The 25565-nt window shown below is 36.8% G+C and overlaps 1 protein-coding gene across 1 annotated transcript in view; it reads right to left on the bottom strand.

The window, feature by feature from the left end:
* LAMA2 (laminin subunit alpha 2) overlaps positions 1-25565 on the bottom strand; it is a 397684-nt gene that overhangs the window by 141077 nt on the left and 231042 nt on the right. The window contains exons 15-19 of the mRNA XM_075144626.1: positions 24871-24982; positions 20884-20997; positions 14399-14526; positions 8685-8771; positions 2158-2369 (exon numbers count right to left, since the gene is read on the bottom strand). Coding sequence (XP_075000727.1) covers positions 2158-2369; positions 8685-8771; positions 14399-14526; positions 20884-20997; positions 24871-24982 — 653 coding nt within the window. The remainder of the gene's footprint in view (positions 1-2157; positions 2370-8684; positions 8772-14398; positions 14527-20883; positions 20998-24870; positions 24983-25565) is intronic.

Below are 25565 nucleotides of genomic sequence, written 5' to 3'. Positions count from 1 at the left end.
TTTGCTTTAATTCATCGCATGTCACTTAGCTCTATGACCATCAGCACAACCTCCAGGTATTTGATTCAGCACACTATGCTGTTTCACACAAAAAAACAACCTACTAGAATCAAATAAAATGAGCCTAGGACATTTACTCAATGTTCTTAGATGTATTATTTTGTACACATACACCAAGAAATTCAGAGATGTTACAGTGATGTAAAGTTGTACTGTCATTTGAAATGGTTAATGCACATGACAACAGCACTGTACTGAGAAAGAGCAAGAAACATTTCAAACAATAATTTGAAAGCAAAATTCATGCTTTGCAATACTCTTGGATTTGGCTTTTTAATAAGGAACGAAATTGAAAACAACAAAGTAAAGGCACAGTCCCTCTGATATTGTAGCTGCAGGGCAAACTTCATGGAAGTCTGCAAAGGAAATAAAAAATCATATGCAAAAAAGAAAACCCACATGAAAGACTGAGAGTAGATGAATACAAGGTAACTGTGAGCACAGGGCTATGAATACATTAGGGGGCTCTCCTTGTCAGTGGTACTAACAACAAAGGCAAAGCTTGTAATTCTACATTAAATATGTATTTATTTTTAATACTTTTTTTTAATTGTATGTTTTCTGAACTCTCCTCATATTACATCTCTTTCCCACACAGCTGCCACCACTGTAGAAATGTTCAAAGCAACAGTCCTGTTGATGCCTCAGGAATGGTGACAAGCTACTGGAAGCTATGATTTTTAAAATACACTTCTTTTTAAATCACATTACACACTTAACACCCTAACTTACATGACATCATTCATCACGAACTGTTAACTTGTGCAGAGAATATAGGTGATTGTCCAACTTTTATCCAGCATTATATAAAGTAGGTACGGAAAGCATTTACACAGGTATACGTCTTCATGCCTATCTATGATCTTACGTATATCAGTGTTTATTAGCCTTAGCTAAGAAACCTGGTGATGTTCTGCATCTCACTGGCTCCCATGCAGTCTTAGGTAGCCCAACAGAACTTAGTATTCTCCCTGTCAAACTGCAAGCCATTAATAGAGCAAATCCTGGAAATGGATGCCAGTGGCTCAGACTTTCGTGCTTGCAACACATACTGCAGAAGTGGTCCCTGTGTTCCTACACACACAGCAGTAAGACAATGGCCCAGCTCTTTTACGTGCATCATTTTATCCTGATAAAACACCTTTGTTCTCAATGGAGTTGCTCTAAGTTTATTCCAATGAAAGAAAAGGATTAAATCCTTGTGACAGTGAAATAAAATACTCTGCTCTTTCAGGACAGTTTACAACCTGTTGTACTCCATTCCTCAGAATGGGGTGGAAAGGTATGTGAAGAATGTTTTTAAGTTAAAAGTACTTGTTCCGCCTAATAGCTGCGTTCTGAATTGTGCCAGCAATGGCTCAGAGAACACCACTGCCTCCTACAGCAGCAAAAGCTCCTGCTCCTACCAAATCTTCCATCTGCTCTCAATAATTTCTTGCAATCACTATGGGGAAGTATGAGCTGGGGCTCATACTTAAACAAAATGCCACCACTCAGCTGAGAAGTGGTAGCTTGCTACAGTGCCAGGTATCTTCCTCCACAGCATCTTAGAAAATTTGTCAGGAGATTTTAGACTCTGCTTCGCAAGAGGCTGGAGAATCTCACCCTGTAAGAGGCAGCAGCTCCCAACTCTTACCGAGGTCATGTAGGTGGGAAGGAGGTCACAAGTGCTGCCCTACAGTAAGTGAAATATCACTCCCTCCTTTCAGCACCAATCTTACTAGTTAGTGGGATTTTCCTGGATGGCTTATAGTGTTTTTAGTGAATTGCTTTCATTTATTTGTATTTATTTTTGTAGATCTGACATTTAGTATAACCTTTTGCATCCAGGCAATGCTCCGCTCTCCCAGGTTTTTGACATGTCTGCTTCATTACTGCTTCAACTACAGCAGGAAGTTTTTTAATAGGTTCTTCTTTCTATTTACTTTGAAGTCTTCCTTTCCGGATGCAGATGCAAGTAAAACACTACTATTATTAGAGGTATAAGTACACCATATCATTCTCCTGCTCACACATACAGAGGCACAGTCTTCCTCTCAGGAACACGGATACAGGATAGATCAATACTGTCAGGAGCAGTAAAAGTTCATGACTTACGTTGACAGTTCCTTGCATCAAGAGCATCGCCAAAATATCCATCAGCACACCTCTCACAATATTGGCCTGTTGTACCTGGCTTACATATCAGGCAAGCACCAGACAAGCTGTCACAGCTGCCAGGAATGGAGAAGTCAAGGTTGTCATTACACTGGCATGGCTGACACGATCCCCCTGGTATTAGAGGTTGTCCAAAATAGCCTTCTGCACACCTAAGGTAAAAGACATCACCAGTTAGGACCCTTAAATAATCCTCTTATTAGGAATATTTAATTTTGTTGCCTCACTAATCACCAAAAATGATTTGATCTTCTTTCAAGTATTTCTTAAGCATCTTTTTTCTCTCTCCCTCCTTCTCCTTTTTAACAACACTGTAGATACAGTACCAGCTGAAATCCTGCCAGTTCTGCTAGTAATTAGATTTCAGTGGGAGAAAAATCTTGTCACTGGCACTGAAGACGAGACAAAGCATAATAAGAAATCTGTCTATTGGCACACTAGAGGAATTCAGGTCCGTGTTAGATAGGCTTTGTATTTCAGCACATCATGTCTAGATGTTCTGTACTCATTTACCAGCAAGCCTGATGATTTTTCTCCCTCTGCCTTAAAAACTTGTTTAGTTTAGGAAAACAGGTTTAGAAAGTAATGCAGACATAAATTTTTTTACCTAACAAGATCCTCCCCTGACTTAGCCTTCCGCTGATCTAGCCTGACTCTCCTGGTCAGATTTGTTTAATTAATGGATTGCTAATCTCTGTGTATAGGCAGGTAACAAAAAGATTGCTCATTACCACAGGAACTATGTTGGTGTGTGAAAGGTACTATACCTTTCATAATTTAACAGAGATGTTTAAAAATATCACCTTCTTTTCCACTTTGCCCACCAGCAATTTCCTGTGAGTACCATGTAAAACAGGTTAGTGAATCTGACCTAACATGAGTGTATTTAAAGCAAATTTCTACTCATCTCACAGCCTATTTCCTATTTATATTCTGGTCTGCTTTCCCTTTCCATTACATTTGCTCATACTTCACAGTAAGAGCAACTTGTAGATAGTGAAGAAAAAGAAGAAAAATTGCCCAGTTCCAGCTAATGAAGTTATTCATGTGCATCTCAGATGAACTCCAATTAGTGTAAAGAAAACAGAAAGCACACAAAACACATAGCATAAATTAATGTTTCCTACTATCTTAAAGTCAGTTTGAATGCAGTTCTCATGTACATAGATATCCTCTCTATTTTGTAATAATACAGGATGGTATGGTTGAACAAGGATTTTGGGTACCATCCTAATACAGGAATGCAGAGCCCCACTATGCTTTCACTCTTGTCCCTTTATGCTCATCAAGTTCATCCTTTCCCTTGCATCCAGAATATCTCATGAAGATTCCAACTGGATACTAAACAAAGCCATCTAAACATTTATTAGGTATTATTCAATAGCATTAGCAAAGTTATAAAAATGGATGACTGAGACTAGGAAGGAAATTATAGTTGGATCTAATCGAACAGTGTTTTGTATTAAGATATTACACAAAGTAGGATTTTTTCCATTCTCTGAAAATACCCACAGTGCAGACCATAGATGAATAATATGTATTAATAGTCCAGTGGTTTTGGTGCACGTAAGCACTCAAGAACATGAGTAACATTTTCACAATCTAGCCCACTATGCTTTAGTCCTTTAGCATAGCCATCTCTCACAATTGCCTCGTCACAGCAACAATACATCAAAATCTTGTCATTAGAATAATTCAGGCATTTTATTTTCAGAATCTGTCACGAATGTAGCCACGTATTGTACCTCCTTGTATTCCCTGCAAAGAAATGGATATTTTTTCCTTGTATAGAGGATATCTAAGCAACCACAAAAGACTGATTTTTAGCTTACTTTCGCCAAAACAAATTGGCTTTTTTTCAGTGATGACATCTCAGTTACAAAGGCCAGGAATGTGTCTTAATACAGGTAACAATTAATAGATATGTTTTATCAAATCCAAAGAATAACTGGATAATTTATGCAGTTATTTTACCTAAAATGGATGATGTGTAAAGTTCACCCATGCTTTCTGAGATTTTTCTCACTTACTACTGGCGTACTTGTCATAAACCTGTATCTTTTGGTACTGCTAATCTATTTGACTTCACTTAATGTGTATTCGTTTGCCTCTTTCACTTTCATTTAGGGGTTAGTTCTGTATCTGACAGCATTCACAGAAACTTACCAGGCAGTTCACAGAAAAAGTACTCCAGGGATTTGTGAGAAATGCACTGCTAATCATTTCCATCTATTAATAGCAGGAGACCTTGATACCTCTTTGTATTCTCATCAGTTTAGACTTTGCTAATTAAAATTAGCAAAACCCACTACCATCACATAGCTATGTTCTACTTATATACATACATAATCTCAAATCCAGATTCAAGATGATCCTGAAAGTAGGGGTAAACCAGTTAAGCTTAAAAGAAAACTATGTGTATATATCTGTCTGTAAATTCCTCCACTTTTTCTCCCACTTCTGCTAAAGTTGCAGGGGAAGATTAAAAAATCCACTTTCACTAATTCCATCTTTATTCCCCTAAGGACATTTCTATTTCAGCTACTCTTCTTAGATTCAAAGCATTACATGTTTGGCAAGGTTCATATTAAAAAAAACAATAACGTATGTGGCATGGAAAATTACATTTATGTATTACACGAAATACATATCTAAATAAATGACTGTTAAATACAACAGAACACCTCTGAGTTGAAAAAATAAACAAAAATAGGAGTCAAATCAGTGAAGGAAGATTGTTTCCATATTTTTCTTTCTTCCTCCATGTTTACCTTTACCGTCAAATGCAGGTGTGTCTGTGACTGACACTGTTTTTCTTTGGCATATACTATTTTTATTTATAGTAGCCAAATATAGGGCTACTATAAAAATATGTGTGTATGTATGTGTACGGGTCTGGCTGAGATGGAGTTAATTTTCTTCATAGCAGCCTGTATGGTGCTGTGTACATACACATATATGCACACAAACACAGGCCTATTTTATACATTTCTTTATACATACTGCAAAAACACCCCCTTGAGACAGAGTTAATTTAGGCTGCAAATCCAAACACTCTAAAGTCTGGAAATACTATTTTTACAGTTGCTTTGAAATTTACGTGCATTCAACCTGTATACGAAATCAGGCAAAAGCCCTGCGGAGAAATGGCCTGTGAACACACAGTTAAAAATCTTAACTCAGGTGCATAACACAGATGTTCCTGTTGTATGACCAACTATAAATCTTGCATTTTCTATGGTCAGAGTGCCTACCTTTGCAACCTGTAAACAATCCTGCATAACACATTTGTTGTATCAAATCTCCTGAATGTTTGACCCTTTTCTGATCGCCACTGCTATACAGACTTGTACTTCTGGCACTAGTGGAAGTATTGTATTAGCTAGAAGGAGCAGCAGGTTGAAGCCAAGGGACTCACAAAGGACTATGGCTGGTGGCACTCTGTGCTAAGACCTGAAGAATGGGAGGAGGTGGGGGGTGGGAAGGAAGGACACGACCCAGCTCACCCTTCTCCTCCCACTTAGGTTACACTGACCTCTCATCTCTCCTTCTAGGAGGAAAAGGTCACTGGAACCATCTTCATAAATGAAGGAGTGCTACAGGAGAAGCTAGACTCTCACCCACTTTGCTTCTTTCCCCTAAAACGGTGTGCTCTTGTCTATATCAAGACTGTGTAGCTGGAAAATGCGTACTATCATCCTGTAAATGGCCTCAAAGGACAGCTTTTTTACATTCTCATACACCCTTTCTATGGAGTTAGGAGAGTGTCTGTCCTACCTCATACCCCTTGGGAAAGCGGGCAGTAAGCTAAAGAAGAATGTAAGTCTAATTCCCTGGGGAAAAGGATTAAATGGGCTTTCTCTACAATTAAATATGTGGTAACTCCCAACACAGTTCATATCTGCAATTATTTTGATGGTGTCAGGAGCCAGACCCCTCAGAACATTGAGCAATTTTGGCAACGTTTTCCAACGAAGAGTTCAAGTGAGAGAAGTAGCAAATTTTTTTGACATTTTACAACTCAGATGTATGTGTGTATACATATATATATATATGTATGAAAAAAAGATCTTATCTCCCTAGGGGGCAGAGGATGATTTTGGAGGCCAAATAAGTACAGTACTGCGTATGATCACTTCATGATACTTGGTACGTCATGATAATTTAGGACCGTTCAGTTAATGAATTATGTGGCTCAGATCACTTGTCACTCTGCAGTTGCTAAAATGAAAAAGAATTTCATGTAAACTCTTTTAGCAATTATACAATCACTATTAATAGCAAAAGGCAACATGCTTTCTCCTGTTCACTATTATTGACAGCTGTGGGCATTCCCAAGCAACTTGTTACAATTAAAAGCAGATAGTTCTATGAGCATTGGAATTAATGCTAATTTCCAATGGATTTATATCTCATGGTTACAAGGCTAAGGGCTGATTATTTGCTGCAGGATGTTGCTATTCAGCAGGGAGCAATCCCTCAGACTACAGCAGCGCTTTTTCCTTGCCCTGTGAAAGTTTTCTTATGGGCAGAACATTTAATAATCTCTCTCGTTCTCTCTCTCTCATGTATTCTCTGCTGTTTAATCAGGTGTGAGTTCACACAGTATTCTCCCCCTTAGTTATGACATGTCCTGATTTATTAACCTCTATTGAGCCACTTCTTTTCATGAAACCTTCAGGAACAATTATTATCTTTGAGACCTCCTACCCTTCTGTCAAATTTGGTTGAAATTGACCTACAAGTTCAAATGTCTTTGCGGTCAGCCAGCCAGACATGTACAAAAAGATTACATTAGCCCCATTTCCTTAGGAAATCAGGCTAAAATTCAAGCCTGCCACTTATTCAGATTCTGTCCTACTGCATCTACGGCCTGTGCTCCACTCAGAAATAGCACTTGTTGCTAATGGAAGCTCTCAATGACCCTGCATTGACAAACTGCCACCAAAGTGCTCTTGATGTGATTTATTCCTGCCGTCATTAACTTCACAGCCCACTAGCTGAAAGAAGGTGATGACTTCCAAGACAGGCAGGAAAAGACAGGCAGAAATAGCACGCAGCAGGAGCAGACTCAGTGATGATGGGTGGAAACAGGTGACAGCCTGCACTCTTACTTTAGGACAGATATAGCACAACAGGGGATTTGAAAGGAAGTAGTTGTAAATGTAAATTGGAAAGACAGGACTAGAGGGTGATTCACAGCGTATGGTCAGGTTCCTGCTTTCCTGGTTGGCTCCTCCTCTTGGTTCGTTCCTGCTTTTCCTCATCCCAGCCTGAATATTATAAGTCTTCATTCAGAGGCCTTACCTTTTTTTAGGGTTTATGTTGGAAAATGCTGCAAGCAGCTCATGGACGTGCCAAATGGCAAAAGCCTACTAAGAAACAGAAGTGTCATGTTTTCATGCCACATAACTGTCTAGCCAGGTGCTAGACAGTTATCTGGCTCCCCCAACTCCTCTTAAAAAAGGTGTCATTTGCAGGGTCACAAGGGACTGGGATTATGGAGCCAAAGCCAATGCTGATTCATCATGACCTCCAAACAACTAGCAGAGGTCCCCTGGCACACTAACTGCTCTTGAAAGCTGTTCCATCCATGTGAAATCCCAAGGGATGGAAAGGCGTGCAGACACAGTGATGATATCCCTTGTCTATGCGGTCTCACCTCCTGTGGAAGGGGGTTCCCAGGAGCTTAGCACCTGCACTCACACTAGCCTTCTGTTTCATTTAAAATCTCCATGCGATCCTTTCAGAATAACAGGATATAAGAAGGGGAGATAACTTTCTCTCTCAGTACTAACACGTCACTAAGACCTGTCATAGCCAAAGACAGACTAGACGTACTTTTTCTATTTGTCTTTTGTATAGGTAGTAATGAAGTGTAGAAAATATATATTGAGCTTTTCTATGCACATGACAAAAAGGAATTATCTTTTTTGTCATTAAAACCTAGCTTGTTCTAATTGCTAAATAAAGACTGCAACGGGAAACTAGAAGGAACAAAAGTATAAAATATTATTTAAAAATAATCAAAATCAACAAATAACTTATTAGAAGAGCTGTATTTTTGCTGCATATTAACTTTTCAGAAGAGGCATCAGTAATTTATTGAATACTTATTCACCCTGCTCTAAACATTCAAATGACAAAAGAGACAAAATAATTATAAAAATCTCAGAAGAGTGACAGAAAAGCTAGAAGAGTAATTTAAAAAAAAAAAAAAGACTCTTACTTCTCAGTAAATGCTTCTTGGAAGCTTTGTACTTTACCATAAAGTAATAAAACAAGCACTAGAAATATGCAAATGCATGGACTCAATATCAGAGGAAGATGCGCAGGAATTTCTTCAGTGAGTTTTAGAACACAGGAATGGGGACGAGAAGGGGAAGTAATAAAAAGGTAGAACAGTTCCATGTGATAAATACTTTTGTTTCAGATCTCATATGGTTAAAAGCATGATGCTTGCTTACCTTTCACAGCGTGGTCCCACGTACCCAGATGGACATTCATCACATATTAATCCACGACTTCGGTCAAAATGGCATGTTGGGCTAAAGCTGTGTTGTTGATATTGGGTAAGAAGAGGGACAAGGAAGAAACATAAAGAAAAGATTTTTAGCAGCATAGCTCTCTTCCCACTTCAGAGATTGTTAATTTGCAAAACAGTGCCCAGGAAAAGTGATTCTGGTCTAGGACTTGGGGCTTAAGTTTGACTCCAGCAAATCGAATTTGGAATGACTCTGCTATTTCTGCAACGCTGAATATAGAGTAACGGATGGCAGCAGCCCAATAGCTTGTTATTACGGGACTTGAGCCTGCCACTGAGTGGTCTGGATACCATTAAAAAGGCAGGAATGTACAGCTGTTTGTTTGTGCCCCCAAGGGCCTGGCAAAACAAACTACACCATAATGTGGGCCCTATATAAATCTTTCTGAAGGACAACTGATTTGAAAGCTCAGTTAACATTTTGTGTATAACCGGCTGTGAAAGAAACCCAGTGAACAAGAAAGGGGAGGGGCCAAAAGGGAAATATCTGGTGCAGCTTCCCAGAGAGTGCATTTGAGTAAATCGAGTGCCAATGACCTCAAGCAACAGGCCAGACAGGCACGCTGAAGTTTAAGAATAGTTTGCAGAGTAGAAAGCTTTACCTCTTTGCTATGCTGTACTTATTTTTAGCTGTTTGTTTTTTTTTTTTAATATAAATAAGGATACCGTAGGCATTTGCAAGCTCCACCTCTTGATGTCCGTTTAACTCTGAACTGTGCTCCTTCACTGTTTAGTATTTTGCTTTCCGTAATCTTTCTCCCTTAACACACTTTTGTGAGGAAACCTCCTGACACTCTAAAAGACACTGCACAGAATAAGAGGCAATCTGTTCTTCTATCATTCTGGAATGATTATTAGAGACAGAGACATACGAGCACCTTTATAGGGCCTCTCTAAATAATGGTAATCAATTCTGGTCAACCAAATAGAAAAATAGAAAAAGGAAAAAAAAAGAAAAGAATGGGATCAGGTATATAGTGGGGTGACTATTCACAACAGGAAAACAAAGTACCTATCTGAAAAGAAGACACTAAACTTATCTTTTGTAACCTAGGAAAATAGAAGTTGAGAAGGAATATAATTGCTCTAACAAAGACATCAGAAAGAAGGTATATTCAAGGTAAAACTTCATGCTACAATAATAACAAATAGACATAATCCGACCTCAGATAAATTAAAGCAGGATATACGATGAAAATTTCTGGAAAATAATAGGGACAGGGAAGACAGAAAAGCTTAATTAGGATCATGTAATGTGATTACCTACTGGTAACTGGACCCCACTTCTCAGGAGTCATCCATCCTATGATCTGACCTCAGTTACTCTTTATTCGGTTTCTGTTATAGATTATTTCCATTTATAAATACCCAGTCTGTCATAGGGCAAGTTATGTCACAGACATAAGAGATCAGTAAGAAAAATGTGGGAAGGTCAGGTCCAGTAAACATAGTCAGGTATTGGGATTTTCCTGTTTCCCATAAGGATTATGTTTGTGTTATTTTGCAATGCCATTCAATTAAGAATAGATTCAGGAATGCATGAGGAGCCAGTTGAAGAAACAACAATTGTTCATTCTAATTTTAAATAGCAATGAAAGCAATTTTCAACTGAGGCACATATTATCATTGCATCTAATCAGCAGCACCTGACTTATTTCAAATAGGATCCTGATTGTCAGGCCCAACCTCACTCTTTCTAAGAGCTACCTGGGAAACTTTGTGGAGATGCTATCACAGCTCATTATAGCATTGCACAAGATTGACTGTACCACAGTTCCATCAAGAGCTCTGAATTCAACTGCTTAAATTTTAAAGATAATAATAATTAAATGCTTATTATTACTAAGCAATACTAACTAATAGCAGAATTTCCATGTTTTAAGAGTTATGCTCAGACCTAGCATCCTTTGATTCTTTCTCTGACTTAATAGTCAGTCCACATCTCAACACTAAACATTAATATATTGAGAAATTCCCATCTGCATACTATAAAGGAAATATGTGATAGCAGGGTGAGAAGAGTTTATCTTCCTGATTATTTAGAATCTTATTACTCACTAGTGATAAATGCTAATGAACTGTGTGTATTGATCTGTCAAAACAAGCTTCAAAAAATCTTAGTCCCTCTTGATCCATCACTCCTTTCAGTTTTTACATAAGGTAACAACATTAATACCAGTCAGGACATGGGACAAGTAGGAATACACAGTATGGGTATATATGTGATAGGTCTATGTAGGGAGAGAGAGCTTCCTAAAGGCTTACAAGTATGTTATAGAAAACATCTCTTGGGAATAAGTTTGTGATTTTATTTAATTCTCCAAGAAAATATTAAAATTCTAGTTCACATGCTACAAGTTTACTTGTGACCTTCCCAGGCTGAGCGAGATATCGTCTATCTCCCACTTCCAGTGATAAAACATTCCTGTCAGGGTCTTCATTACCCATATTAAATTTATCACCACGTTAAGAGCAAAGCAGTAATTATCCCAGACATCTACATTTGGTAGAAAGAATTATATTGCAGTATGTCTGATAATTTCTATGGAACAAAAAATCAGTTTATTTGAAACTCCTTAAAGACTGAGAATGTTAGAACAGTTTGTAAAAGTGATGAGAAGAGATGATAAGACGAAGAAGTCAAGCATGCATTACATATGCCATTTTTAATACGGGTATTGATCTCATTTGCATCATATAAGTACAAATATGGAGATATATGCAAAAAGAGGAAAATATAGCCCAGGATCTAGAAAACAAGCTTAGACAACTTAATTTTAGTTTCCTGATTTGGCCAAGCATTCTTTTCTGACATATGGCAAGTCACTTATCACTGTTGTGCTTCAGAAGGCAGTTTTATGATTGGCTTCAGTGATTGCATATGGAAACTGCTGCCATTAGGAAGCAGGAGAGGGAATGAGCAGCAGTTAAATCAGCTTAAGTTAACTATGGAACACCACCATCACCACCACATTTCTAAAATGGATAGAACAGTTCTCCTCCACCTTATGTGGCATTGCAAAGAAAAAGACTCAGGTGCTGTGAAAACAGTGATGGGAACCATTATAAACATCATAAAGAAATAAGACACTGCTACAAAAGACAAAACTAATTTCTTAATAGAAATATATCTCAGAGGTTCATTACATGGACAATATTCTCTATGCACCAGGAACTTAGTATTAAGCTTAGAGACCTACAGATGCCCTGTCATGCCATGTTAGGAATTAAATACTGAAGGAATTAAAATCTATAGACAGCTATTTATAATCATTTGTACATAAATTAGTCACTTGTTAGGTTATTCAGAAATAACGTGACATATAGTACATCTGTACAGTGACAGGAGCTTGGTAGAAATTTCTTTATTTTTCATGTGAAGGATGTGTGAAGGAATCTGAATTGTTTACACATATTATCCCTAGCATACCAAACTCACTGCCAACTAAGTAAGAAAATTAAACAAGTATTTTAACAGCCTTCAGGTAACACAGTAAATCTTTAACAAGCTTTTTTTTTCCTCATAAACAAATTTAATAATTGATCTAGAACTGTAAAGTCATGAGAGCTTGAACCTTACAATGAGTTCTACAAAGCTTGAGGATGTTGTTCACAGTTTTGTTTTTGTCCATTTTAGAAATAGGAAGCTATTGCACAATTCCAGAGCAGGGCTAAACTTTGTACGGTTCAGAACTCCCATAGTTTCACAGTTCAAGAGCACTTATATTCTGTGTTTGTTTTGTACCTATATTTTTCAAGAAAACTAAATATTAGAAAGGGGACTCTCTTGTTCAATTTCAAAAAAGGAAAGTAAAGCAGCCAGAACTCTGATGAATACGTAGTAGAGGTCTCCAGGCAATTTGCCAATAAAAACCTAAATTCAATCTATTTGACTTGGTTTGTTGCACATCTGCACAAGATATAAATGTGATAGTGTTTTTCCTCCTTTGTCAGTACAGTGTTCTCAAACAAGAGAAAGAGAATTAATCAACTATGCAAGGAAATACTAAGTATGTGAAAGCAATGAGGAACCATGCCTGAGCAGCAGGCATAATAAACCCATGTATGTCTAACAAAACCAACTGAAGAGCTGTGATAACAGGAAGGCAGGCTCCCGTTCTACAATCCCCTGGAGTTTCTGCTGGTAAGCGCTTAGATTATTCCTGCCCAGATCAGTGCAATTTTAATAGGACACAATGCCACTGTAGGCAACAGCGTTAGCCTGAACTACTTAAGAGCAAAATCTGGTTCATCTGTGCCTTATGTTGGCACACTGCCATTCAGATGATGTTCTCTTCTTTACTTGCATCTTGCAGAGCTCCCTCTCTATGCGGGTGGTAGCCACGCATTTTGCCCTGCAAACCTTAAGAAGTACTCTTTATACTCTTAAATAGTAAAGTGCATTTCATTGACAGAATCTGACTTCTGTTTTGGGAAAAATGGGGTGAAATAGAAGATGCAGGGCTGAAGGGAGGAAAAAAAAATTACTCCAATGGATTTATCAGCTCCTATAGCCACTTAAAACTTTTAAGCTGTGTGAAGAGCTTGGGATGGGGCAGCCTCTGCATAGTTTACAATCTTCCAGTACAATCCTACAATCCTTCTGAAATGCTTATATAGTCTAACAGTGATTCTTTTCAGGAGGGAGCCACATCCAATTTGTGGCTGGAATTTGGGCAAGCATCAGTTACCACTGCAAACATGTCAGACACATACTCAACAGTTCCCAATCTTCCTGAACAATTATTGTATGTGTTGCACCACAGCAGGCTCCTTTTCTCTGAAGCCATACTGCATGGCATAAACCAAATGCGCTAATTCAAGCTGATATGCATAATTTCTATTTTTTTTAAATATACACAAGAAAAGCTAACCAGACAAGATTCAGAACAGTTTTCTTCAACTACATCGCGTCAAATGATTTTGGTATTGTTATTTTCCAGGTACTGACTGGGACATAACCAATTAAAAAATGTTCAAGCCATTTGGTCTATTAAATTGTAGGTAGCAAGTAGCACAGACAAGTTTTTGTAATGAGGGAAACATTTATTCTTAGATCAGAGTTTTGATTAACTTTTTTCACTATTATTTTTATTTAATAAAACAAATTTATAATGAATATTCTGAGATTTGCTGACAATATATTTTCACTTGCAAGATCTAAGGCTGAATTCAGACTCCAAACAAATCAACATTATCACTGAATGTTGACTTGCAGAAAAGGAAAATTAAAGGCAGAAGAAATCACTATTTTATTTGATCAGCATAAATTGAATTTAAATTCAATTATTAAAAAAACCCACACATCAAATCAGTAAATTCAGCTTTAAAACTAGAAACAACTACTCTTAAGGAGGACAGAAAAGCAAATGCTAGTTATTGATTCAAAGGGCAGTCATTCAAATTCTGTGTTATTCTTTCTAGTCCAGTCTCATCCAGCTTTTGTCTTGATCTCTGCCTCTCAGCAAAGCTTAGCTCTCTGTACAATTGTAAAAAGGGGAATAAAAGTTTATATTGCAGAATATATTATTTGATTAAAACACAAAGAATCTAAAGTGTACATGCAAAAGCATAAATTAAAAAGTTATACTATTTACTAAGTGAAAAAGTGTAATATGCACTAAATATACATCTTACTTGTTAGAGGGTATATTTAGGGGGCAAGCACACAGCTGACAGTCTTCAGCTGTCCCTTTAGTAGGATCACCATAGAAGCCAGGAAGACATCTATCACAATATGAACCACCTGTGTTGTGTTTGCAGTCCTAAACAGAAGATAAAAAGTACAAATTCACAATTAGAGAGCTTACATACGGAAAGTCCTTGAAGGTCATTCACCCAGCTCATCCTCTCAACAGGATTGTAAGAGGTCTGCAACATATATTCTAATTTTCTGCTGCTGGTTGAGAACCAGTTCTAGACGTTAGCTGTCACAATCAGTGTTTCATATGTATCAGGTATTTCTGTTCTTTTCTCTATGTAAAACAAAAAGAATATTTAACTGCAGACCTTTATCTTTCCACCGTACAACAAAGGCATTATTGTTTTGGCGTGCTTAAAGAAAACCAACCTTCAGAGCAGCACAAAACGGGTTTAGTATTGCAGCCTTGCAACAGGCCATATTTTGTGACAAACAGTTTTTAGAGGTTGATCCCAGAAATACAGCCCAGACTATATAGCTTATAAAAATGAATTATTACATTTCACATCTAAGTGCATTAGGTCTTTTTACAAGGTATATGGCTAGCAGTGTACTAACTATACTTGTGAACAGTAGCAAAACCTGAATTACTTACTTAATACTTGTTTGCTACAATAGCATCCAGACTATTTTACGAGTAGAAACAAGGGTGAGTATACTGTATACAGGGCCCTATCCAACAGTTTGTGTTCCTGTATGTGACTGGCCTTCATAATACAAGAGGCAGTTTACCTGAGCATATGAAACATCCGATGTACTACGTAAAAATGGCAGCACTAGATCTGCATTTTTGTATATAATCTTTGGTCTGATCTCAAATTAAATGATCTTTTAGCAGAATGGGAATTGGTCCTCTGAGAATAGGCTTCCCATCATGACTTGTAAGAACCAAGTTTTAAAAAGTAATTACCCCTTCTACTCTTCTTCCCCCTCACCATATAGGATTTAGAAATTCTAAATAATTTGGCAGGATCCATGATAGGCTCAGCAAATTATTTTTCTGGCTTAGACCCTCTCCTTTTTTTTTTGCTACATTTTCAGCACACCACACTATTCCTTTCACTGCTATTTGCCACAAGACCCCCAAGTGTAGCCCTTTCACAGTGTGAAAACAGAGAAAGCAGCAGAAGTGTTTTTGGCTCTTAAATGCCACCTTGATGTGCTTGGGTATAGACTGAAAAAGCATATGGCAACTTGAAAAGGCCAAAATGAACATCATGAGAGAGATTTTATTTAACGGGCTGCGTTCTGATCTGATTTAGACAATGGGCCAGATCAAATCCAGAATCTGTTTCACCCAAGCTGCTGCTTAAGAACTCTTGAGGTTTTTTTTTTTAAAGGTGTAGGTATTTCCAAACTTATGATTTAATTTAAAATATTTTTAAGAACACTTTAAAATTGTTTTCTCATTTGCGATAAGTCATGTATATGTATCCTCAGTAAAGAATAAAGAAAATGGCACTATTCTAAGGAACACTGACTTCTTCTTCAGGACTTTCCAGGACTGCAATATTTGTAGAAAGTTTTTTGCATTGTGCTCTGCATAGCCACTACCATACATTTGGGCAGCTGAAAAAACAGAGCACCCTTTTCAGTCATGATTGCACTGGAGTCAAAAGCATCTGTCTCCAGAAATGCTGTTTTAAAGGGTGCATTCTTATTGCTTGTGTATACAATCAGCATATCTTTGAAATGAAAGCATTAGTCACAATATTATATTTTCACGTATTTGGTAGGTTGTGAGCTAATACCAACTATTGAGACTCTTAGTCAAACAAAATTATGGCTTTAGAACCATCAGCTGGGTTAAATTCTACTTCGTTACATCATTTAAGTCCATTTGATTGTTACTTCAATTGCTGTCATTTAAAAAGAATCTACCAGCCGTACTGAAAAAGTAGCTGGGAACATTAAGATATGCTTTTAAAAGAAGATGTGACAAAAATAATTTAAGTGTTTCAAAAGAAAAATCCTTTGTAATTCAACTTTTTTAAGGCATCATGTCAAATTATTTGGACTTTTTCTGAAAAATAATGGATTCTTCTTTTGCGTTAAATTTAGCTTTAAATATCCTCAGACATATCTTAATGTTTTTGAAGAATATGAATGGCTTATATGTCAAGTATGTTATTAAAGTGAGAGGAGCTAACACACTATTTTAAAGCTATGCATCTCTTACAGAGTGGTATTTGCAACTTCTGCTTTTTTTAAGTAGAAAACCTGAAACCTTCCATTTTGTAGGAAAACAATTCATGTTACAAAGAGCTGACCTTCTTCTCTTTGAGGAATTATTTTCTGAAACTCTGATGTCAGTCATTTCTGTGTACTGTGTCTAATTCTCCTCAATCCAGATCTCTATATCTACTTACTTCCTCACCATGAATCAATAAATTTAAAAACAAATAAGAAAAGAACTCCACACATATAGTACCAAAATCTGAACATACGTTGCACTGTGTATATGTTAGAGTTTAGCTGAGAAATAACAATCTTGTGTGGTCCCATACTTTTCTCCCTAAGCCAGACTGGATTTTGCAGGACAAAGAAGAAGGATTATAGTACACAGATGTGACATAATTTGCCTGTTCTCTTCAGTGATGCATTAAACTTTATACTAATTTGCCAAATTTATAGATCACGTTAAGTACTGAAGTAGATGAGTTATTAGCCCTTCTAAAGTTATTATCAATACTCATGAAAAATTTGTGTTTTCTTGATATTAATTGGTTGAATCTCAGTTTGAAACTTGTCAAATGTACAGCAATGGTTTTCAGCATCATCTAGTTTGAGCAACGTCTAATTATACTGAGATTATTTCCTTAAAACATGCTTAAGCCTGTGAAGTCTTAATTTCATGTTCATAGGAACATTTAATTATTTTTTTGTGTCATGAGACTGGGTATAAAGAAGATCATGATCAACTGTCCCTAACCTGCTCAGTACATTATATATGTTTTCTTTTTATTCCCTCAGAAATATAGTTTGTTCCAACACATTGATTTAGTGGTTTTGGTAAAATCAATGCCTTGTTCCATAGATCCATAGACTTTGTAGCCAGGAACGATTTATGCCCAAATATTTATGCTTTCAAATTCCAGGTACTGGATCTCAAACTATTTTGAATGCATCAATTTTCTGGACCACTTTTATGTCCAAATCCATAAACTTCACTTAGACAACCTCTGAGTAAACAAGACTGTGAAATTTATTTTTGTCCAAAATTTTATGTACGACTCAGACCTTGTTGCCCAAAGACTTTATTACTGATGTCCTGGAGTGTGTTTTTCACCATTTTCTACCAAGCCAGCTCTCCCCACCTCGGAAGAAACGAAATTAACATCTTTATGCCCAGTACCAGGGAACCCTAAATTCACACTGAAAACCAGTCCTGCTTAGTGGTTGCAGCTGAGTGTATATGAATATGGAAAGAAACAGTCTGAATAGAAGGCTAGTGATGAAAATAAAACTTCAATCAGGGAGTATGACTGCGTCCAAGATAATGCCTTTGGCACCCTGCTGCTCTTCCTCAGGACATCTGTCACAGAGACAACCAGGGAAGCTGCTAGTTTAAGCTAGTTAAAGAAAGCGAAAGGGTAAGCCTGGGTGCCTATTTTAGTACATTCCCTAGCCATCTAGACCAGACAACGCTATTATGTCTTTGGAAGCATGAATATGCTCTTCTGGCATTTTCAAACTACTGTAATGTCAAGATTACATGGACAATTCCCTTTCCTGGTGTTACAAATGCAATCAGGATGTTGCAGAGGCTTTACATAATTTTCACCTGTCATATAGCCTATACTGCATTTAGCTTAGGATGTATCATTTTGTTACTCTATATATGAAGATGGGTGAAGACATTTTGTCGCTCCTGTGATGAACATTGTCTAAAGCACATGTCCACTATCTCTGACACTGGCCTCAATCTACATGGTATACGCCGTTTACACACTAAGGAATAAAATACAAAATGGATGCCACCGGGAACTGCCCACTTAGCAATTTGAGCATATCTTAGGGGAGAAAGATCTGCTTTGTCTGGGCTTACTAATAGGAACGCAGTATCCTGCAATGAATGAAACACCTTGAAATGTGTTTGCTTTTCACAAGGTTTAGGTTTAACCAACCTCCTAAAGCTACCATAAATGTGTGTGTGTAACACTACAAAAGGGTATTTCTGAATGTTAGAACTTACCCTAGGTACCAAAGCAGTTATGTATATCACAATGGTAACGAGAATGATGTATCATGCAGCTCTCTATATGGTTGCTGTGGGGATCAAGGGGTTTTGCAGGTTACTGCAAGATATGCGTTAAAATGAGCTTTTTATACAGGCCTATGTCGAAGCAGATGATTTGAGCTTTTACCATGAGTCAAAAACATATTTCAGCTGCTTTTCAACTACATTTCAAAGCTAAGGAAGAGCAAAAAGAAGTATCGTATCAGTAAATTAGGTGCCTAAATTGTCTGTTGTATTACTGAAAAAACACCATGAATAATAATGAGGCCAAAAAGCTGTGTAAACCTCAATAGAAAAAATTCCTTTGATGTGAAACATTTCTCTTTTTCAGCATTCAGATTTCTCTCTCCTTCACTTCAAAAGGCTTATGATCCAAATTGAATAGCAGCATTTAATAGCCTGCATGGATACTAACCAACCTAACTTCACCTGCAGTGTTTTCAAAGTAAGCTGCAAGAAAATCTAGAACTGATTTTAAGCTCCCTGTGCGCCTCTCCTTTATAGCATGATCTAGTATAAGCTCAGATAGAACACATAAAATACAGAATGCTTGATGATGCATACAGATTAAAGTATATTTTCAACTGGTTATTTTCCACTTCCTTGTCAGGGCTCTGTTATCTTTACACCAGCACCCTTGAAATATCAGAAGGGGGAGCTCTACTGTCTCAGTCCATAGTTCATATCAGCTGAAAAGTGCAAAAGCACATATAGTATGCAACTATATGGCCTTCTCGCATATCCAGGCTAGGGCTACAAACAAAAATGAAGAGAGAACTTGTGCAAGGGCTAAAACTTGAAGACACAAAAGCGAGCAACCTCAGAACTCACATCTGGCTGCTAAACCCTAAGCAAAATAGTCAATATAAGGTATGATATATCTTAAACAGGATTCTCCCTTCCCTTCCTTTTCTGTTAACTGATTTTATCCGACACATAGCTGGAGGCTACGGTCATTAATGCAATAAATTTTATCTTTGTTGAGAAACACAAATCCTTATTACCCTAGTGATAAACATTTTCATTGCATATAAGTGAAGGATTCAAAATGTGACTGTCATGTCATACATATTCTTTATCCTAGGTACTGCTTTAAGGCTTAAAGTGTAATTAAATTGAGAATAATTTTAAGCGTTTATTCATGAAAAAGCAATTTGAAAAATTCACTGATCCACACATTAAGGATATCTTGTTTTGCACTGCAATGCAATTAAACATCTTGTATGGGCAAAACAGGAAGACCAGTGATAATTCTAAGTGCCAAATTACATTGAAAAAAGCCTGGATTTTCATTTTGGATTTTTCCCAGCTGCTTTTTCTTAAGGAAATAAAAGGGAACATTTAGAAACATGCACAATACAGAGTCTGCTTGAAATTCTGCAGGGAAATGAGAGTATGATATCCCACTAAACTGGCACTGGCTCAAATTGTGTTTCTGGAAGACTAATGAAATGAGAAATGTTGTTTCAAGCTTCATGCCATGTCAGACAATATAAACTAAAAATGCCCTTGAGTTAATCAGAACAGTCCATTCAGCGTAATTCACCCACTCCAAAAGGCTACTGAATGGGCTCGAAATAGTGGTGTGGTGGCAGGCTTGCTATGGATAATATCACAGATTTAATTGCTGAATTAGTAGGTAACAACATAAAATCTCCATAGCCTACAAGAAAAGAAAGTTGATTTAGCCCAAATCATATGCTTTTATTATTTTTCTAAAGTACGATTTATTAAGTGTTTCTTCAAGGTCTAGTAGGAATTTAGATGAAGGAAGCCCTTAACAATATCTTCTTGTCATACTAGAACAGAATTTACAAAGTTACCTGCTACATACTATAAATTGAATACACTGCAGGAGACAGACGGGAGGGGGAGATAAATCTTGCGTGGAAGAATATTGATGTATTTGCTGCTTTCTGCATGCCTGACCTTATTGATTCTATTTCAAAACATAAATCCTATATGAATAAAAAATTCCTTTTGTTTAACTGTAGAAGCTACCACAACTTGGTATGAGGGGATCGTTAACTTCAGCAATAGTTCAACATAAAGATCTCTTCTGTTAATTGCTGGCTTTTTTCTCCTTGAGTATTTCAGGTCTCAGAGGTCGTTAATTCAATTGCACAGGTATATTGAATTGATGTGGGCCATGTCCATCAAGTTTCCTATAGTGACACTTACCAGGCATTCTCCTGTGGTATCATCACACAATTCTGCATGACCAAAGCATGTACATGGTGCACAGACTCCACCAAAAATTGTGCCATTCACACGCCTGTGTCGAGGCCAGCAAGACTGCAAGAAAAATTAGATAAAAAGTTAAACTCTCGCTTGAACAGAGAAAGGAATGGTATTTTTAAAATATTGCTGAATTTGATACTTGCACACACAAAAGCATACTTGTCAAATTAATGAAAATACCAACATTTCTCTAGAAAGTTGTTCTTCCTGGTGCTATGGCTTTGCACTGACCTTAGCCTTATTGGCAGGTGTGAGATTAGAGGAAGCCTTAACTTGATCATTCTTCTGAAATGGTAAAATAAAGCAGAGAAATGAAGAACTGAAATATGATAGCATCAAAGCAAGAGGTACAGATTGAAAAATAGCCAGAAGGCAAAATACTGAAGGAGAGAGAAGGAGGGAAGAAAACCCCAAAACAACAAAAAACTTTTCTGAGAAGTTCAGCTGCAAAGAGCAGCTGAAATACCATTTAGTCTTTCTTGTTTGGAGTCTAACAAAAAGCTATACTGAAATAAAGCACATGCTGAAAAAAAAGCCATCCTTTTATTTACAAATTGTGCTTTTTAAATATAAAGTATAGTCATTTCCCTTTAAGAGAGTGCTCTGATTTTTTATTTTTTTAAATCTTAAATTCAGATCAATATTAAATGCATGGCCAGTTTTTTCTTAGGAAAGGTGACATCACACAACTGTGATTCAGCTATTCCATTTCTTTATAATAAGATGTCAAACAGCAGTCTTCCTCACTGTATATCTCACAAAGGGCTTTATAGTTTTTGCAAACTATCTTTCCTCAATAAGACTGCTCATGTGATCCAAGGATTTTGCATAATATAAAAAAGTGCATGACAGAGTGTTGACCTTCAAAAGCACCTGGCTAATACAAGAGCAAGTTTTGTAGTGATAGAATACTAAAAGTATCATTTAATGAAGAAAATTCCTTCCCGTTCACATACAGTCTCCAAAAAGGTAATAAGAAGATTCTCCTTTATAAAAATAAAGACGATGTCCCCTGTCTTACTCCTGCAAAACGTGAAAGTAATTTGAAGATTAATTGAAATAATTCTTTTAAAAAACATTCCAAAACCTGAGACATTATCCTTATTTTTCCTTCTTTTCATTCTTGGTTACGCATTCCTAACAAAACCCATAAATACTAAAAATTAAAATTCAGAGTTATAAAATCCAAAAAAGAAAAACAGGTTAAAAGAAATTGCCCTATTTTTTTTTCTGTGGCATGACATGCAACTGTCTAAGCTGGTTCTGTATAAATCTATAAATCTTTTTCCACTTTCAGTGATTCTGAAAAGAATGATCTCGTGCACAGATATACATGAGATTGCACAAGATAAATCTCCAAAAGTCACTAATTCTAAGGGCTTAGACATGGAATATCAACAGCAAGGCTTAGAATAGAACTAAAATAAAAGATTACAGATTGGGATCTTAGCAAAAGAAATTATGTAACACACAAAAGTCAGGAAAGTTCTTGAACATCATAATGATATTTCCACAGTCGAAGTAAAAGAGTAGATAGAAAGGGAACAAATCTAGTGGAGAAGAGCAAATAGATGTGAACATGTTGACAAATAAAGGCCAGAAGATTCACATGAGTAGAGCAAAGTAACTATCACAAATTAGTCCAATTGGTATTTGAAATTTAAAATTTGATCTGCTTTAGCTATGCTCATGCAATTCTGTGTTCATTTCTCAGATATACTAGCAAAAACATAACAATTTTCTTTGACTAGAATCTTGTAGAAAATAATTAATTTAAAATTTGTGTAATGGAAAAATCTCACAAGAGACAGCATATTTTAAATGGGATCGGTTGTCTTCTGGAGACTGATCATGCCAAAACATTCATAGCAAGAAAATAAGTAAATAATGGTTTTTTTAGTGCTGCAGTGTCTATGCCAGGTATCACAACATCATTATGCAGGAAACAAACACATACATTAAATTAAATGAAGAAGAGAAAATGAAACCGAAAACCTGCACAAAATCAACAAAAATGAAACTCTGCTAGGTTGAAACTGGAAGAAGCAAAGTATTGGACAAGGCCAAAAGCATTCAGAAGAAACAAATATGGTAGTCTAAAAAAATCCACATTTTCAATTTATCTTTCCATATTTTCTCAACTGTTAGTTTGCCTGGAAATCTAAAACTTCACTGTTGGTTTCTTTCTTTGCTTGTCTTTTTTATAAAAAGCACAACCATCTACTCAGAACACCAAAATATTTCCCCATTTTTTTCTATCAAGCACACGTGGTCAATGCATGTTGAACTTCTGCTGCAAAAGACTCTTGAGAAATTAATTCAGTGATTAAAGGCATGGAACTTTTAACTGTATCATTGTTATCCTAAGATAGGCCAGCTTTGTCAAATGGCATTTCTGAGCTGTCCAAAATGCTTTGAAATTTAGTGAGGGGACACAGGAGAAGTGTGCTCATGCAGAATTCTATCTTATCTTCTTGGCCTTCAGTCTTGGGAGGAAAACCAACATACAGGTAGGGACTGCAATATGGTTTAGTTCAATAGGTCTGTGGTTAGCACTCACCCAAGGCAGAAATCAAATAGTGCTCATGCCCGCTAGCGTGCATAGAGACTTTAAATTTGCACCTATCTATATATGTACTTTCTATTGTGGAAAATGATCTTAAGTATATATCAAATTTCAGGGACTATTTTGAATTGGAGAGAAGGTTTAGCATTGAAGGACACAATGTTGGACAGAGAATTTCAGCAACACCAAGGCAGGAATTCTACACAAGTCCTTCAGCTTCTACAACAAAAGTAGATATTGAAATCTGCAATCAGGGCCTTTCCAAGTGTTTTCTGGGAAATCACACCTAAATCTGAATTGAGAGGAAAAACGGACAAGTAAAAAAAAAAATGTAAGCACAATGATACTTCATCCAGCTTTATTCAAATAATTGAACAGACCGACAACGGTCATACTTCAAAATTACTTCTTAGCCAAGGTAGGCAATATTCTTCTCCATTTTTTTTTCTGTCTGTACCATTTTGGAAGTGATAGGAATATCCATTAATTCCTTCAGGCCTTCTTTCTACATTAGTTTATCTAGCCCCAGCAACAAGCAACCACATTCAGCATGAAACTAGACTCTAAGTCCTAAATTTCACATATAAGCATGGAAGATTTTAAAGAAAAAAAGAGTTGACAAGCAAATGCCTAGAGTGCCTGTGTAAATGGCATACTGTTTGTAGTTTTGTGAAGCAGAGCATCTTGGTGTTTGAAACTATTTCCTTAAAGGCAAAGCTTTTGAAGAATTTTTTTTTGGCTTCTATTTACCCCAAGCTATGCCTACTTGAGCTAGTTAATCATATGTATACTTGTATGAACACATCCTGTGTGACCTAATGAACTTGTTAGGAAAGTGGGTATTTTCTGAGCATATGTGTATGTTATTATCTGTAACAGGACCAAACTAAAGTGAAACAATCCTCACAAGAATACACACGCAATCCTCAAAGACTCCAAGGCAAATGGCAAAGCCCTGGGAAAACAGAAGAGGAAACTCAACCACATTAACTCAGATAATTTGATCTGGCTTTGTTGTGCACAGGTCAGGTAACTGCCATTTTCCTTCTAATTGTGATAGTTCCATGCATTTGTAATATCAATTGGCTGAAGAGTACGAATACTGCTTTCATTTTCGTTTTGTTAAGAGAAATGTGTTTTCGTAACTTAGAAATCATCACAGAGGTGCAGAACTTCAAATTTCAAATATTATCAAATATAATGAACCACCACCTAGAAATAAAGGTAACTAGACAAGTTATACCAAATTCCTAACAGAAAAGGACAACTCTCTTACTATTTTCTACAAACACAGGGCCACTGGTTGCTTACAATTATCACAGTGTTAGCCCAGTTGATCTAGACTGCATCGTGATACTCACCTCACACGAGGTACCATCATACCCCGGGGGACAGTCACATAACTCCACTGCAGACGCCACCTTTCTCCCAGTTGAAGTGTGGTCAGCAGCTTCAATGCTAACGCTTCTTAGCCTGGATGTAACAGAAATGAAACAGTTAATTTTGTAAATTAGATGGAAGCATATGTGCAGCTGGATGCAACAAACAGTATATAGTGACATTCAGTGGCTTATTTATGTTTTCCTGTTTAAAAATAAGGAGATTTTCATACTCATCTATTTCTCCCTAAACCACATGTCTGTAGGCTTGTTACTACTTTTGTCCATCATGTGAGGGAGACTATGGTCAGACACACGTTGATAAAAATAGATTTTAAAAGTCTCACAGCACTGTATCAGTAGATGGAAGGCTATTCCAGGCCTGCAAGCCACAAGTGCCAACTTGCATTGCAGCTATATATATAGCAAATTTGACACTAAGCAGTGTCTTCAAAATCTATAAAACACTACTCCAGCTTTCTAAAACATTACATTACTAAGTTTTGGCAATAGGATATTTTTATTCTGGAGTTTTGACCTCTGAAAAAGATTTCAGCTCTGTCCAGGAGGATCTAAGTATTATGCACATGAAAGAAAAAGGAAATCTTTTATCATATACCTTAGTTTCCCCAATGACAGAGAAGACAGAGTTGGAGAATCTTCTGTTTCATGCACAA

Source organism: Calonectris borealis, chromosome 3 (assembly GCF_964195595.1).
Source record: "Calonectris borealis chromosome 3, bCalBor7.hap1.2, whole genome shotgun sequence".
Taxonomy (NCBI): Eukaryota; Metazoa; Chordata; class Aves; order Procellariiformes; family Procellariidae; genus Calonectris; species Calonectris borealis.
Note: the sequence above shows the minus strand (reverse complement) of the source record. Positions and strands in the feature narration are given on the sequence as shown.